Consider the following 14,827-nt stretch of genomic DNA (forward strand, 5'->3'; position numbering starts at 1 on the left):
CTTGAAGCTCATGAGGCTTGATTTTAATACCAACATCACCTGTACCTGGGAAGAGCAAAATGTGCTGCCAGTCCAACTTGTGCTGTGCCCGCTAAAGAGTGTGGAATGCTTGGGTTTGTTTTTTGACACATCAGAGGAGGGCTTCCCTATTCCCATTGCTCACTCCTGATGGAAGTGGGAGATTTTTTTAAAATTCAGGAATAATCTTAAGGCTGTTTAAATTTTTTGCCTATTGAAGGGTTTTAAACAACATTTCTGTGAAATATGCTAATTGCTTAGAATATACAAAAAGTTGTCTGGATATAAGCTGTCTTTAAGACTTTCCTGTGGACTTGTTAACATTTTAGCTTTGAAGAAAACACTACTTATGAAACTTTAATTGTTTACAAATATTTTGAACGTGGAATATAGTATTTGTTCACATATTTCAGAAATCTTACTTCATTAAAGCCACTGCTTCTTGAAGTGATTATTTTTGTTGACAAGAATCTTGGGATCAAGGTAGTGAATACTTTTCTTTTAATAGTAGTGTATTTTAATACAATAAAATTTTTTTATTATGCTGTAATGTCTGGAAGGCTGTGTGTGTTTTTTTTCCATTAATTTGTGAAGATAATGAAGAAATGGGATAAAAATGACCGCTTTATGTTCTCTCAGGGCCTAGTACTTGCCAAATGACTACATATAATCTGCACCTTTAATGCTACCGGCCTGCTTGCATTAAAGCACAATATATTATCATCTTGGGTTGAGATCTTTGTTGGCTACTACTTAAATATTCCAGACCTGTGGTTTTTAAATGTGCTTTTGTCTGTCTGAGCTCAAAAGTTTGTTGCTGTTGTTGTGAGTAGCACTTTGCATTGGGTATCGCTTGTTTACATTGCTGGAGGAATGCAAAGCTCACCATGTTGATACAGTAGCCTGGTTTTACTTCCACCTTGGTTTACTGACTGGTGTGGTACTGGGGTGTTTAGGTGTGTGTTTGTTTTGTTCATATTTTGAGGGCTTGCTTTGTATGTGATAGCTGTGTCCTTGAGATGAAATGCTCTAGCTAAATGTGTGTACTCAGTTGAGGTCAGTGCTACAGAGATGGTTGTACTGTAGCTAGGTATTTACATCACTTTATGGATGTGTAGACTTCCTGCTCCAGCTCCTTTACATGTCTTTTTCCAATACAGTTTATATATTTAGTTTAATTATACTGAGAGGAAACCCCCAAAGTTGTGCTACTATAAGATGCATTTCCAATTTCCCCCAAGGTCCCTTTCAGTACCCATGAAGTTTGCCAGCAGAGGTGAGCCCATAGTCTAGAGCTGAAGAGCTTTGCAGTCATGTATTATGCCTGGGTGTGCTGCCTGCTGTCTCTCCAGTTTTGCTGGAGTATTTGCACATGGTTTCCAGAGAAGTTGTATCTGCGTAACTGCAGTTGGTTTTACAGTGAGGCTCTAATGGTCAATGATCGTGCCTCTTCATGCTGCATTAGGCTTGTGGTAAATCTAATGACTGGTGCTTTTTAGGGTAGGATGTAGCAGCAAGCGTGAAAGTGTGTCATTCCTGTCTAAGTACTAGCTACAGAGCAGTCATAAGAGCCTCTTTGATAATGTAGTCACTGTTCAGAGAGCTGGCAGAATTCCTTACAGTGGTTCTGCTGGAATAAGCTGCATCTGTACTTGAAAGGTTTTTTATTGTCATATACCCAGTCCAGCATAGACATGGGGATTACCTACAAAAATGGGTGTGTTTTTCTTTTTTATTGCAGAGGAAGAGCAGTGACAATAATAAACTGTTCTAACATTCATTGTAACCTGCCCACTGTTTCAGTTTGACAGTCAGAGTGAGCAATTTTGGGAAGGCCTTTGTTACACCAACATAAACGTATAAGAACCAACCTGAACTGAGCTTTTTTTCCAGTCATCACATACTTAAATGAATGTGTATCTTTATTTTCAAATGTTAATTTGCTCCTGCTTTCGTTGTTGGAAAAAAACCCAATTACTCAGTTGGTGCTGCTTTTGCTTTATTTGAGAATTGTAGAGGTTTTAGACGTAATAAAAATTGCCATCATTAACTACCACAGAGAGATTATCAAGTATTTTTTATTCCTTTTCTTGCGCTAGTTTCAAAATGTTCTAGAGTTAAGGGACTTAACTTTCCTTACCAAAGGAAATAGAAAGCGGGCAAAATCATTGCAAGAACATAACATTCTTAACACCCCTAACAACCTTTCTCTCATTGAAGTTATTGAGAGTGGGTGGTGAAGTGAAGAGAGGGGAAGGTCTGGAGAGAAGGATTTGACTTAATTGCAAGACATTGTTTAATTATTTTTGTAAAGTCTGATCTTATGCCTCGTCTCAGGTGGAATTTGCAGTAGTTTTACTGTGGACTTGATCCAAGCATGGAATTTCAAGATTTAGTGTTGGAGCTTGAATTTATTGAGGTGAAATTATCAGAAATTATCTTGGCCCCACTGAAATAAGTGGCAGAATCTCCATTGGCATTCAGCAAGGCATTGGCTTCAAGAAGGACAGCATGAAGGATTTTCAGCTTGGATTTGGGGTGTTGATATGGGCTGCACTGCTGAAGTAATTACACATCTGTCAATTCATCCTATTCAATTTTCTGTAGATTTCCCAAACATAATAACTGAAAGGAGTGTAAGTAGCTGTTCAGCTAATTATTGGCTGTTGTTAGCAGATGCTAACTCATATGAACCATGCTTGTGGCAAGGTTTGGTATTCAACTAGTATGGACTAGAGTAACAATGAAAAGGGCACTGGTTTGTTGGTATTAATTGGGCATTTTTTTTTTTATAAATCAACTGAGAAATGATCCGTTCATAAAGAAGTTACATTCTGGGACCACAGGATATTTTTTCAGAATCTTTGAAAACTGTATGCATGGAATGAGAAGTATGACACTTGAATATTCTTGAGTAGAAATGAGGTCAAAACATCTGAGGGACTGACTCAACACCCCTTGAATTATTGTTTTGCACAAATAATGCATGCTAACAGTCTGCACTATAATGTACAGTAGTTTGTAGAAATGCTTAACAGCATCTATTATCTTTTGGGCAGGTGAATGTTTCCTTCCTACACAGCTGTTGAGATCATGCCTCCTTTGCCTCTCTTGGGTTGAACATGAGACCTTTCAGAAGCTCTATGAATATTGAAATTCCTGAGGAATTCTTTATGTGGTGGAGAAACTTGGAAGGCAGAACCCAAAATAGGCCGAAGCATAGTGATGAGGATAGTCACTGCTGGGGGAAAAGGTCTGAGCCCAGCCTTTAGCTTGGGAAATCCCATGGGATAGGGAAAGCATCCTGACCTTCAGGCTGAGGTTACTCTGTGTTTTCTTTGTGTGGTATAAAAGTCTGTTTCCCGATAAAAATTTTGTCAAGTTTTTGGTTTGCCAAGATTGCCAAGAGCAGCTCTGGATGCAGTAGGAAAAAGATGGTACTGAATAAATTAGAAATTCTGTGCTGAATGTGTGTGTTTGAGGGAAATCAGATTGTAGAAAGCCTCACTGGGGGTTTACACGTATACTTGACTGTAGCTGGATTAGTCTTCACTACCATACGTACTGCTAGTTGAACTGCACTTTTCCCTTTTTTTTCTTAACATATTAAACACTGTAGTTTTTGGAAACTTGATAAGTTACCACATTTGGCAAACTCAAATCGGTATTTTTTTAATGGCATATTAAAGGGAAATGTAGGAGTTGGATAAGCAGCCTATTGTAGGTTGTCTGTTTTAGTGTGTGGTTTTTATTTGCCCTTCTGTGTGTGGAGCTGATATTTCACAATTGTGTAAGGATCCTGCCTGTCCTTGTTGGTGTTCATCTGCCAGATCTTAAAAACTATGAAGAGGCATAATGTTGTGCCTAGCAGTTCCTGAGAGGATGCACTTTTTTCTTGTTGCTGGTTTTTTGATTCCTGAATAGTTTCTATTTTTTAGAGTAGTTTTTCCTAGAAAGGTTTTTTTATAATTCTTTTGAAAATAACCATTTTTTTTCTCATTCTCTGTCGCATACAGATGTCTTTGAAATATTGATTAAATTCAGTTCTACAGATTTAGATTCTTGGAATGAAAACTTATTTTTGTATGTTTAGAAAGTTAATGCTTGTATAATGCACTGCATTACAAGATTAGAATCCCAGAATTCTTACTATAACTCTTTTTTAGAGCACAGTTCCTGGTAGATTTTGCAACAGCGTAGTAGTTGCTTTTTTTATTGCTCTGGAAAAGAAAATATTCATAAGAAGTAATTTCATATTGTAGACAACAAGTACAGCATAGTTAGTTTATAAGTGAGTACTTAAGTCCTTGTGTTTTACAAAGTGCATTTTAAAATTAATTTTGTTTCCTTACTCTGTTGTCCTGGAATGACAATTTTTGGATAATTGTGACTTTGGAGTGAGGTTTTAGTTTGCAATGAATTTTTCAATATTTACCTCTTTTCCCGTGTGTACTGTGCCGTTATGATGCAGAATATAATTTTTTTTTCAGTAATGAGAGGGGGAAATAGAAATACCTCATAATACCAATTTTTGTATTCCATCCATGTAAAAATTAATTTCTTGAAAACAGGAGGCTTGACATGGTGAGCAGCTCTTAAGTTAATTATATGATACAGTCTTGGTTACTTACAAGAATCTGAAATTCACTTTGCAAGGCACTAGATTGCTCAAAAGTAGTATTGACTTGAAATTTAAGAATAAACTGTATGGTATTTGAGTTTATACTCCTTTCTTAAAATTCTGTGTTGCAGAGAATGCAAGTGAGGTCTGGTTGTTCCTGTGTAGGAGTTTCCTTCACTGAATCCAAGGCTGCCTGTTGGATAGGAACCTGAGAAAGAGCTGACAGGGTAAGGCAGGCAACCTGAAATGCACACTGCTGAGATTATACATTACCCAATGGATGTTGAAACAGCTTGGCTTTCTTCCCCCAGCTCAGAAGCACACTGAGCAAAATATTAGTTCTGTGGAAATTAACGAGAGAAATTCGTGCAAATTTGTGTGAGGGAAGGGCTTCAGTTCTGGGCATTTGACCTCTGCAGTCAGTATGGAGTCACTTAATGCAGCTGCAATCCTTTTATATAATTTAGCAAGGGATGGATTGGGTTAATAGAGTTATCTTACATCTGTGCTCAGAAAGGTTGTGAGATATGAAAATGCCACCAATTTGGCGTAGCAAACTCACTTCACAGCACTACCATTCTTTGCAGTGACTGTTACAGTAACTGATTCATTCTGGTTTTGTTGTTGTAGTGATTGTTGTTCCAGTAGCAATGTGTTTCTTCAGATATTCCATAGTGAAGTTACTCTTACCGTTGGGATCATAGATTAAAATTCTGAATGGAGAATGATAGAGCAACAGAACAATTTAGAAGATTTGATAGGACAGGTTCATTATAAAGCATGAGAGAGATCTTGTCAGAATTCCTGCTGACAGGATGTGTACAAAGTCGTACTGAAGTGAGAATTAGTGGGTGTATGTCATAACTCCAACAGTAATTGCTTCAGGTGCTGTGTATGTTACTGTGTGCAAGTTTGATTATCTCCCATTATAAAGGTTAAGCTACAGCAGTCGTTACCTTCCTCTAAAGCATTGATTTCCAAAGGTCAGTGTTCACTCTCAGGATTTATTCTGCCAGTCAGGGATTGATCCCATATATTTGCACAAAACTTTTAAGTCTAGATTCTTCCAACAGTTTTGCAGATAAATTTATTTATGTGTGACTTACCAAGTTTTGATGTTGATTATATCACACTCTTTGGAAATCACTGTTCTAAACGTTGCTCTTCTAAGGTATCCATTAGCTTGTGCTTTCTAGAGAAAGTGAAAATAGTGTTTTATTGCTTTGTATCTGAAACTATCTATTAAAGATGTATGAAATAAGTGACTTTGAGAAAGGAAAATAATTCTTTTGCTATATTCTTTTGAATGTAACTTGAGTAAATTTAAAACCCTGTGTTTACATCTTTTAGAATATGGATAGTATATGAAGCATGTGTGAATAGTTGGATTGCTTCTGGGCAAATCTGGTTTTAATGACACTACAGGTTGTAGGCCCTACATGTGTTGCATGATACTGTGGAATGTGTAGCATGTTGGTTAAAAATTTAGGCTAGTAAGGACCACTGGGTTACCTGGTCTGGCTCCCTGCTGTAAGCAGAACAAGCTTGACAGTATGAACAGGTTGGTCAGGGCCCTTTGAGTTCTGAAAATTTCCAAAGTGGATGATTCCACCTTCTTGCTTGAGCAGTCCTGTTTGTGATTTTTTTTTCTTGCATCCAGCTGAGGGTTATATGTGTTACATGTTTTGGCTCTTGCTTTGTGTCTTGCTGTATGCTGATAAGAAGAGACCTGCCTGGCTCATTTTAGTACTCTTTTTAGCAGGCTGCAGGTAGCACCTGGGTTTGCCTTCTGTTGCCCAGGCTGAAGAAAGGCAGCACCTTCACGTGACCACAGGATTTTACTTGTACTGTGTTGGACTCCTTCGTGTCCCTTTGTGTTTCTTTTAAGAGCTGTGTCTATGTGTAAAAGCCCAACAGATTTCAGCTGGGAGCTCATGAGGAAGGGAATAATCACTCCATGGGACTGCTGCCTGCGCTGTGCTAATGTGAGGGTGGTGGTTGGGTTCACATGTGTGCTGCAGCCCCACACGTGGTTTAAGCTGACTGAAGCACTGCTGCCATCCCCTGTGTTTAGCTACCCATCTACCTCATTCCCTCTCTTGTGCCGGCTCTAGCACTGCTGTGGCCCTTTGGCATACCAGAGCCAATGAAGAAGCTCATTCTAAGTTGAAACAGATCAATGTGTTTTATCCGATAAGTTTTTTGTTCCAGATGTCTCTTCAAAGCCTTGAGCTGATGCGGGGAAAGTGGACAAGAGGGGAGGGCAGGGCTGCTCTATTCATCTTCTATTGCTCTTTGCTCTGTAGTAGGTCAGAGTGTTGAAATGAAGGCAGAGGCTTAAAGGCCAAGTAATAAGAGTCTCCCAGAGGATTGGCTTGCATGGCTGGGATTTCCTTGTCAGTTTTATTACTTTCAACTTCTCTTATAATCTGTTTGGGAGCATGTGATAAAGGGCACTCTGATTATTTCCCAGAAGGGATAGGCAGGGCTTCTTGCGTAAGTACATGTGATACAAGTTGAAGTATGTGCTGTATTTACCAGTGTGGTAGCAGAGATATGAAACAGAATGGTAGGGGCTTTGCTAATAAACTACAGGGAATATCTGTGCTGGGTTGTGACTAATTAGTGAGGATTGCCCTTTGTAAATTATTTGGATGTATTTGGGCTGAATTTGGCCTACTTACAAGCAGATTTTTTGAGTTTTTTTTTTTTTTTAAGACACTGTAGACTAGTATTGATAATTAGATATTTGCTAGGTTATATTGTTACAGTACTCCAGCAAGTTATGTGACTATTCCCAAAGTGTATTTTCCCAGCTGTCTCTAGTGTGGGCTCTTGGCAGGGCCCTGGATGCATTGATGGGTCACAATGGCCCAGCCAGGCCTCACTTAGAGCTTCCACTGACTGAAGTCTCCAAAGATCCAAAATATAGAAGTGAGTCAATGTTTAAAGGTCGTGGCCAATGGTCTCCAAATATTTTTGATTGCACACCCCTATTGGTAAGATTTTTGAGTGTGTGCCCCCAATATATGTATATTAATTTGCATACACAGGTATATGTGTGTATATTAAAATTTCATATACTAGTGAAGTTTTAATGTTTTCTTCTTGCATGCCCCACTGGATTTTCTTACACACACCCTGTTTTGAAGGCCACTGGTCTTGACTTCATAACTCTTTAACTCCACTCATTGTGGCAGGTTTTATTTTCAAACTCTCATGGCTTAATATGGTTTATAGCCATTTCATTCATCACTCATTGCTTTGACCCACTGTATGTTAGAAAACAGGAGATAGAAAACAAGAGAGGATAGTTGGCAAGAAAAGTGACAAACTTTTCTATCACTTCTGCTGTAGAAAAGGCTTTAGGAAAATTCCTCAGGACAGGCTTGCTTTTGTTAACACACTTTAAGGTGATCATCTGTGTCAAGGTCACATGTTGCTCAAATTCCTCTTTTCAAAGTAGACTGACTGCTTTTGGGTCAATTTGCTTTTGGGTGTGCAAGTACTCTGATTGTTTGCTGCTGCCTCTGTTGCTCTCCTGAAATTAACAGGTCACTAATCTTTTGGTAATCCTTGTTGAAAATAGGCATTAGTTAAAAAGATTTAAACCTGAAGTGTTCTGGTTTTGGCTGGGATAGAGTTGATTTTCTTCCTAGTGGCTGGAGCAGTGCTGTGTTTTGTCAGTAGGATGAGAGTTAACTCCTACAACTCAAAACACTGATGTTTTAGAAGTAGAACTTAGTGGACATCTTAGAGGGATGGTCTATAGATTATGGGCCTTTATGTCTGCGTATATGTCAAAAGACAGGAAAGGTGGTTGTGATTATGTGGGATGTGTTGGAAAGTGTGGGACCTGGGCATGATGAGGTTGGTATAGACTGAAGGGTGAATATTGTCCTGGTTTTGACTTGGGTAGAGTTAATTTTCTTTCTAATAGCTGTGTTTTGGATTTAGAATGAGAATAATGTTAACAGGCTGATGTTTTAGTTGTTGCTGAGCAGTGTTTGCACCAAGTCAAGGACTTTTCAGCTTCTCGGGGCACCACTGGTGAGGAGGCTGGAGGTGTGAAAGAAGCTGGGAGGGGAAGCAGCCAGCAGATCAGACCCCAACTGACCAAAGGGATGTCCCATACCATATGGCATCATGTGGAACAATAGAACTTCATTATCTGTGGTAAACCTGTAGGCGTTTACCGTATGTTGGGTAGATTTTTCTTGTATCACATTTAGCTAGTAAAGCCAACTGTATGTTCAGTAATGGATATGATAGTGAAGACTATGTATTACCATTAGGATTTTCTCACACCAGTATTCTCATGGATTTTATTTTCCCTCTGATCATTCTATACAAGTTTTGAAGAATTCAGTGAACTAAACAAATTTATCTTAATTTGTGCCAGTTGTTTTAATACCTCCAGGAGTTTTAATTGAAGAAAATTGTGGTGTCACTTTAGCTAATAGTGAGCCCTTGCTATCATAAAATCATGGAGAATATTTGTTTATGTAGAGCAAAGACATTTTATGGTGTTTAAGTAATGCTGTCAGTATTGTCATAGACACCTGGGTTGGGATATTCAAAAGCAGGTTTACAGTGTGAAAGCAAAGACGGTTTCGACTTTGTATAAATTTTTGCATTTGGTTAGCTAGGAACCTTTGGGACCTTGTTCTTGAGACATGGGTATGCTTTCAGCAGTTAGAGGAAATAATAGCTTTCTGTAAGTAGTACTATCAGTACAGTTAAAGCAGAATGTTAATTGCTTATTAATTTGTTCTTAGTAATATGCATTTACATTTAAATTTCATGACATCATACTACGTCATGCCATTTGCTTAGCGTTGAATTGCAGTATCAGTGCTCAAGCTAGTGGCTCTATGCAAGAGTAGGCAGCTGGAACACTGAAGCGTGGGAGAAATTGCTTTTCTTAAGAGGCATAATCACCTCATGAATGCTGATTTTTTTCAGTATCAGCTAGAGGTAATTCTCTGTAGCTGTGCTTTGTTTTTCTGTCTTTCCTGTGAGGTGATACTGAATGGTCCTCACACTGACATGTGCTCCATTTCTGCTTCACCCTCACTGTAAACTAAAGCACAGAGACAGAAAAAATCCGAATGAGGCTCTGCAGTATAGAGGACACGGTACCCTCTGCTAGTCTACAGTAAAAGTTATTTTCAGAACCAATGGAGTATAGAAAAAATTCAGGAAAGAGGTTACAGAATCACAGGACAGCCAAGGTGGGAATGAATATCTGGAAATCATGTTATCCCCTATCCTGCTCAGAGCAGACTCAATCAGAGCAGGTTGCTCAGAGTCAGAGCAGGCAGGTCAAGGCTGTGGTCCAGCTGTGTCCTGTGTATCTCCAAGAATGGAGACTACATAACTTTGCTGAAACACTTGTGCCAGTATTTGGCTACCCTCAGAGTTTTAAAAAAGGAAAGTGTTTTCTTTTGTCTACACAGAATTTTTGGTTTATTGTGTTTTGATTGTGCCCCTTGCCTCTTGTTCATTCTCTGGGTACCAGGAAATGTTTGGCTTAATATTCTTAACACTCTCCCACCAGGTATTTATACAAAAGATAGATGGTTTTCTGTTCCTCAGGCAGAACAGTCCTGATGCTCTCAGTCTCTTGTATAGTAGGTGCTTCAGACCCTTCACTGTTTTAATCATTATGGGGATCAGGATGAGGAATGATTCATGTGGATCTCTGGTCAGGGAGAGTAAATTTCTATTTGGCAAGCAATAAGAGAGAGAGCAGCCATAACTGTGTTAAAACATTTGAATAAGTATGATGGCACAATTTTTAAGGGAAGTTGAGAAAAAACAAGCATGGAATGCAATGATCAACTTGGTGTGAGTAGAAAATATTGTAAAGATGAAATTAGGTAATTTAAAGGAAGCTAGGAATCAATTATCAACATCAGTTGATAATTGAACTGGTTGATTAGATGGGATGGTCCTGACAGTTACTGACAAGGACAAGCAGGGATGATATTCTGAGGTGAATAGGAGACCCCAGAATGTGCAAACAAAAGCTTTGAAGGAACAGCAGTTGGAGGGGAAAAGTGAGTGTGAGAGTTTTTAGTGTAGCAGTCCTTGATGGAGTAGGTAGTGTGTGAGGAGTTACTTGTGACACTGTGGGGCTAAAAATGCTGTATTGGATACTTGCCCTCCGGTTGGGCAGTGCACATAAATTTCCTCCTTACCCATTGTTAAAAGGACTGTCAGAACTCTGTACTGTTAAACACACGTTTAAGTACACTCCTGAATATTGCTGAGGAGAAACTGGAAGTGGCCGCGTTGTAATTTAGTTATTGCTAAAAAAAGGCTTATTTGAAAACAGTGTTTATTTTAATGCTTAGTCATGTCTTGACTACAGTTTTGATTCTAGACTGTAGCAGCATCCTCATGATACTGACCTAAGTTTATTTACCATTTTGGCTGCTCGATGTTACTGCCACTGTTTGTAACAGTCTTTGTTGGCTCTGTAGTGTTTGGTTATTCCCCCACTGGAATTAGCTGGGAATAAATTCCTATAGAAGCATTTTAACCTGAGTCTTAGATTGCATTAAGCGTTGATATTTTTACTACTTTGTCATAAAAGTTCTTTTAAATCAATTTGGTTAGTCATTTGTCTTTCTCTGATTTAAAATTCTAAAAACCTTCTGGATGGTAAACCATTGCATCTTGCAATTTGTAAATCTTTACATGTGACTGAATTTGATTTGGAGATACATATCAAATATGCATCCTTTTCTTCTTTATTCTAGTTGTCATGGATGATGATGATGATGAATCCTGTCTCCTTGATCTTATTGGGTAAGTTTTCCATAAGAATTATTTCAGAAAAGTTGGGAATAATAATTTTGCAAATCATCATCTAGAAGGTGATTGTCTTATCTCTAAAGATGAGGTGACTTGCAGTGAAATGAGCAGACATGCTTCATGTCTTCCACGTGGAGATGTGTGGATTGCAAAGCCTTCAGTCCTGATGGGTGCTAGTTGACAGTCCACTGACATTTTCCTCAGGAGAGGCTAAGGAATGTGTGTTCATGGAGAATGGATTCTCTTCTTAGGTAGTGATAATACCAGATCAGTGTTGATGCATGTTACTAGGGATGTTACCACAGACTTCACTGCAAGTAGCTTTTTTAAAATCAAAACCCCAAAATTCTCAATTTTTTTGAGTACTGGAACTGGATAATTTATTAATACTGTACTTGTATTTTAAGTGACAAGTAAAACTTTTTTCTTCATCATAAATACTTAAAGATTTAATTTCTGCTAATAATACACATTTGAATCTAAGTCTTAGGAAAAAAGAATAGCTCTCTGTACTGTTGTATAGTCACAGTAAATGAGAATTTACCAGCATTTTGGTCAAAAATACTTGATTTTAATAAAATTGGGTATTTGGAATGATCATGTGGGTTGTTGGGGCTTTTTTTTTTTTTTTTTTTTTTTTTGCACCCCCCCTCCTTATTTTCATAACAGATTTATATGGAGTTTTATAATTCTATATGGCAAAAATAATTAGGATAGCTGAAGCACGAGGAAGTTCTGTGTGGATTGTGTATATGACAAGTTGCCTTCCTTTGGCTACCATTTGTGTTAGTATTCAAGAACAGATAATATGCTATAAATGCATGTAAAACACAAGAAGAGAACTGAGCTTTCATGCCCGGTACTTTGTTCAAACTCTTCTAAAAAATAGACTAATATCAGTCTCATAGCAGCTGCTAAAAGATCATTCCTATTTCATACAAGAGTTTTTTAGTGTCTTAAGTATATGAAATAAATAGGCTTTTTACCTTTCTCACACACCTGAAAACTTCTAGTGAAATCAGTAAGAGCTTTAACTTCAGAAAGACCAAAACAGCACCCCCACTGACTGCTGTAGTTTGAGGGTTGCTCTGGATGCTGTAGCAAAAGAAGTGCCAGTAAAGGTTCAGTTATATTCTATGAAGTATATGTTGTGCAAGGTTACTGATTGTGGCCATATGAAAACAGTTCCTTCTTGGAACATAAAGATGATTGTGGGATAATTAAGTGTTCTGTTATGAGCATGAAGCATGAGGATCCTGCTACAAGACCACAGGTGGTCCAGAAAATGAAGTACTTTCTAACATGTCTTTTGTAAGCTCATGAACACAGTTTGTTTTTTTAAAAGAAAAGAGGAGGTGTGCTTATCTTTTTAGAAGAGTAGTTGTGACCCTGAAAGATCTATGACTTTATGCCTCTTTATTTTCTAAGACCATCAAGGAAGAAGGAGACATTTTTAATTACTGCTTTTTTACATTATAGTCTCCTGTTTCTAAAAAATGTTTTATTATTAGTTGTTAATAAACATGTTTTAAAAATCAAAGAAATCCATGTCAGTTTACTCTTTATGCTAAGGAAAATGCTGTATAATTTTTGCATTAGAATAATCCCCTGTAACACAGCCTTTTATTCTTTTTTCTTCGTCTATATGTACATCTAAGTTAATGTATTTGTTTGAATTTCTGACACTCTGTCAGACTGCTGCATTTTTAATATGAGTTTTATTTAGTGCTAATGCTAAGTTAATTAAATACACTGAAATTCATAATATTTAGTCAGTTATTTCTATGGTTGGTTTCACTTGGAAAAGGTTCCACTTTTTGTTCATGAGGGGACTGTTACTCTGGCAGTCATAAATTTTTATTAGCTTATGTTAAAGGTGACAGAAAACCTGTCAAAGAATCAGGTTTGTAAATACCCTATTATTAGATGCTAGCTAAACTGGGCATTGCAGTTTAGCTGTAGAAGAGGTGATACCTGTTTCAGTTCTCACATTATCTGGTGGTAGTGTATTCCTTACGTTTTGTATTGTGTGCTGTCATAAAATAACATGTTTTTGAAGAGAGTATGAGTATCACCCTCATAAAGGGAAACACAGTAGAGTGCAACTAAAATTTTGTGATCAAGGTAGTTTATTTGCTTGAAGTGCCTTGTTACAATGGCAGCAGATATGATCAGCATCTGGAAATTGTGCTGATACAGAAACACAGATCCCCAGATGGTACAAACTTTCAGCTTTGCATTGGATTCAGTGAAAGATGTAGTTTTACTAGAAACCTGATTTATATGAATACAGTATGTGGCTTAGTTAAATTAGCCTCATTGGTAAAAAGGACTTCCAAAAAGTGTTAACTTCTTTATTTTTTTTCCACCTTTCAGGGACCCACAAGCGCTGAATTATTTTCTACATGGACCTAGTAGTAAATCTGTAAGTGGCATTGTTGTATTTTAGACATAGATAAGCTTAATTGAGTGTATTAGTTCTGAACATGATTTTTGTCTTTTACCAGAGCAATGAAGACTTGACTAATGCAGAATATTCTGTAGCCAACTCAAATTCAATTTTCGCCAACTCCAACGTAAGTTGTCAGGAGATAAATTTCATTAGTATTGAGATTGCATGTTTCTGTATGGCTTTACTTGGCTTTTATAAAATCAAATGAAATAGATGTGGACTTCAGCTTTTTCATGTGAAAACTCTGAATAGTAACATAGAACCTATCTTGTGCTGCTAGTATTTTGAGTATTTCAGTGGGGAATTAATTGAAAAATACTGCACTATTGGGAAGTGTTTTGTAAATATGTAAAGCAGCTTGCTGAGCAGTGAAAATGCTCTCTGGTGTAAAAGCTGTCACCAGTAAACTGCACTCACGGCTTTAGTGATTGTAGGAGTAGTTGTGTTCAAAGATAGACCTTGAAAGTTAGTAATTCATATATTTTCATATAGTTTCTTGTGTATGTTAGAATGCCTTTTTGTTTCTTACTTTATGTAGGCTCTGAGCTGGGAGATTTTTAAAATTGAGTGGGATTTTTTTCTCTTTTTGTATTTTTTTCTTTGCACTCAGGAGATCATTTGGGATGTGTCCTTCGTGTAACTTCAGTATTAGGGAAGTCGCTTTAAATTCATTGGGTGTTGCAAGAAGTCTTCAGTGTTCCTTCTTGCCAGGAGTGTATTGCAGCCCTGGACTGTTTTACACAATGAGGTTGTAGATTGATTTATCACCAGTCCTTGGTGATAAACTCAAGGCTGATCTGCTCTAGTGTGGGTGGTAGTCATGCTTTGAGTAGAATATTGGACTGGATGGCTTAAGATACCCCTTCGGACCCACGTTTCTTTGGTTTCATTGGTGTGTTTTGTAAAACAACTGA

General features: G+C 37.7%; 1 protein-coding gene across 18 annotated transcripts in view; it reads left to right on the forward strand.

The window, feature by feature from the left end:
- BICRAL (BRD4 interacting chromatin remodeling complex associated protein like) overlaps window positions 1-14,827 on the forward strand; it is a 113,815-nt gene that overhangs the window by 12,400 nt on the left and 86,588 nt on the right. For 17 of the 18 annotated variants that reach the window (XR_004496767.1, XR_004496768.1, XR_004496769.1 and 14 more), the window contains exons 2-4: window positions 11,407-11,455; window positions 13,838-13,886; window positions 13,969-14,037. Coding sequence is in view for 7 of the 18 variants with exons in the window: in XM_015620786.3 (XP_015476272.1) it covers window positions 11,412-11,455; window positions 13,838-13,886; window positions 13,969-14,037 (162 nt within the window). In the remaining 11 variants the exon portion in view is untranslated. Of the gene's footprint in view, window positions 1-4,770; window positions 4,867-11,406; window positions 11,456-13,837; window positions 13,887-13,968; window positions 14,038-14,827 lie in introns of all 18 variants that reach the window. The other variant, XM_015620783.3, reaches the window with a different exon arrangement.

This window comes from Parus major, chromosome 3 (assembly GCF_001522545.3).
Source record: "Parus major isolate Abel chromosome 3, Parus_major1.1, whole genome shotgun sequence".
Taxonomy (NCBI): domain Eukaryota; kingdom Metazoa; phylum Chordata; class Aves; order Passeriformes; family Paridae; genus Parus; species Parus major.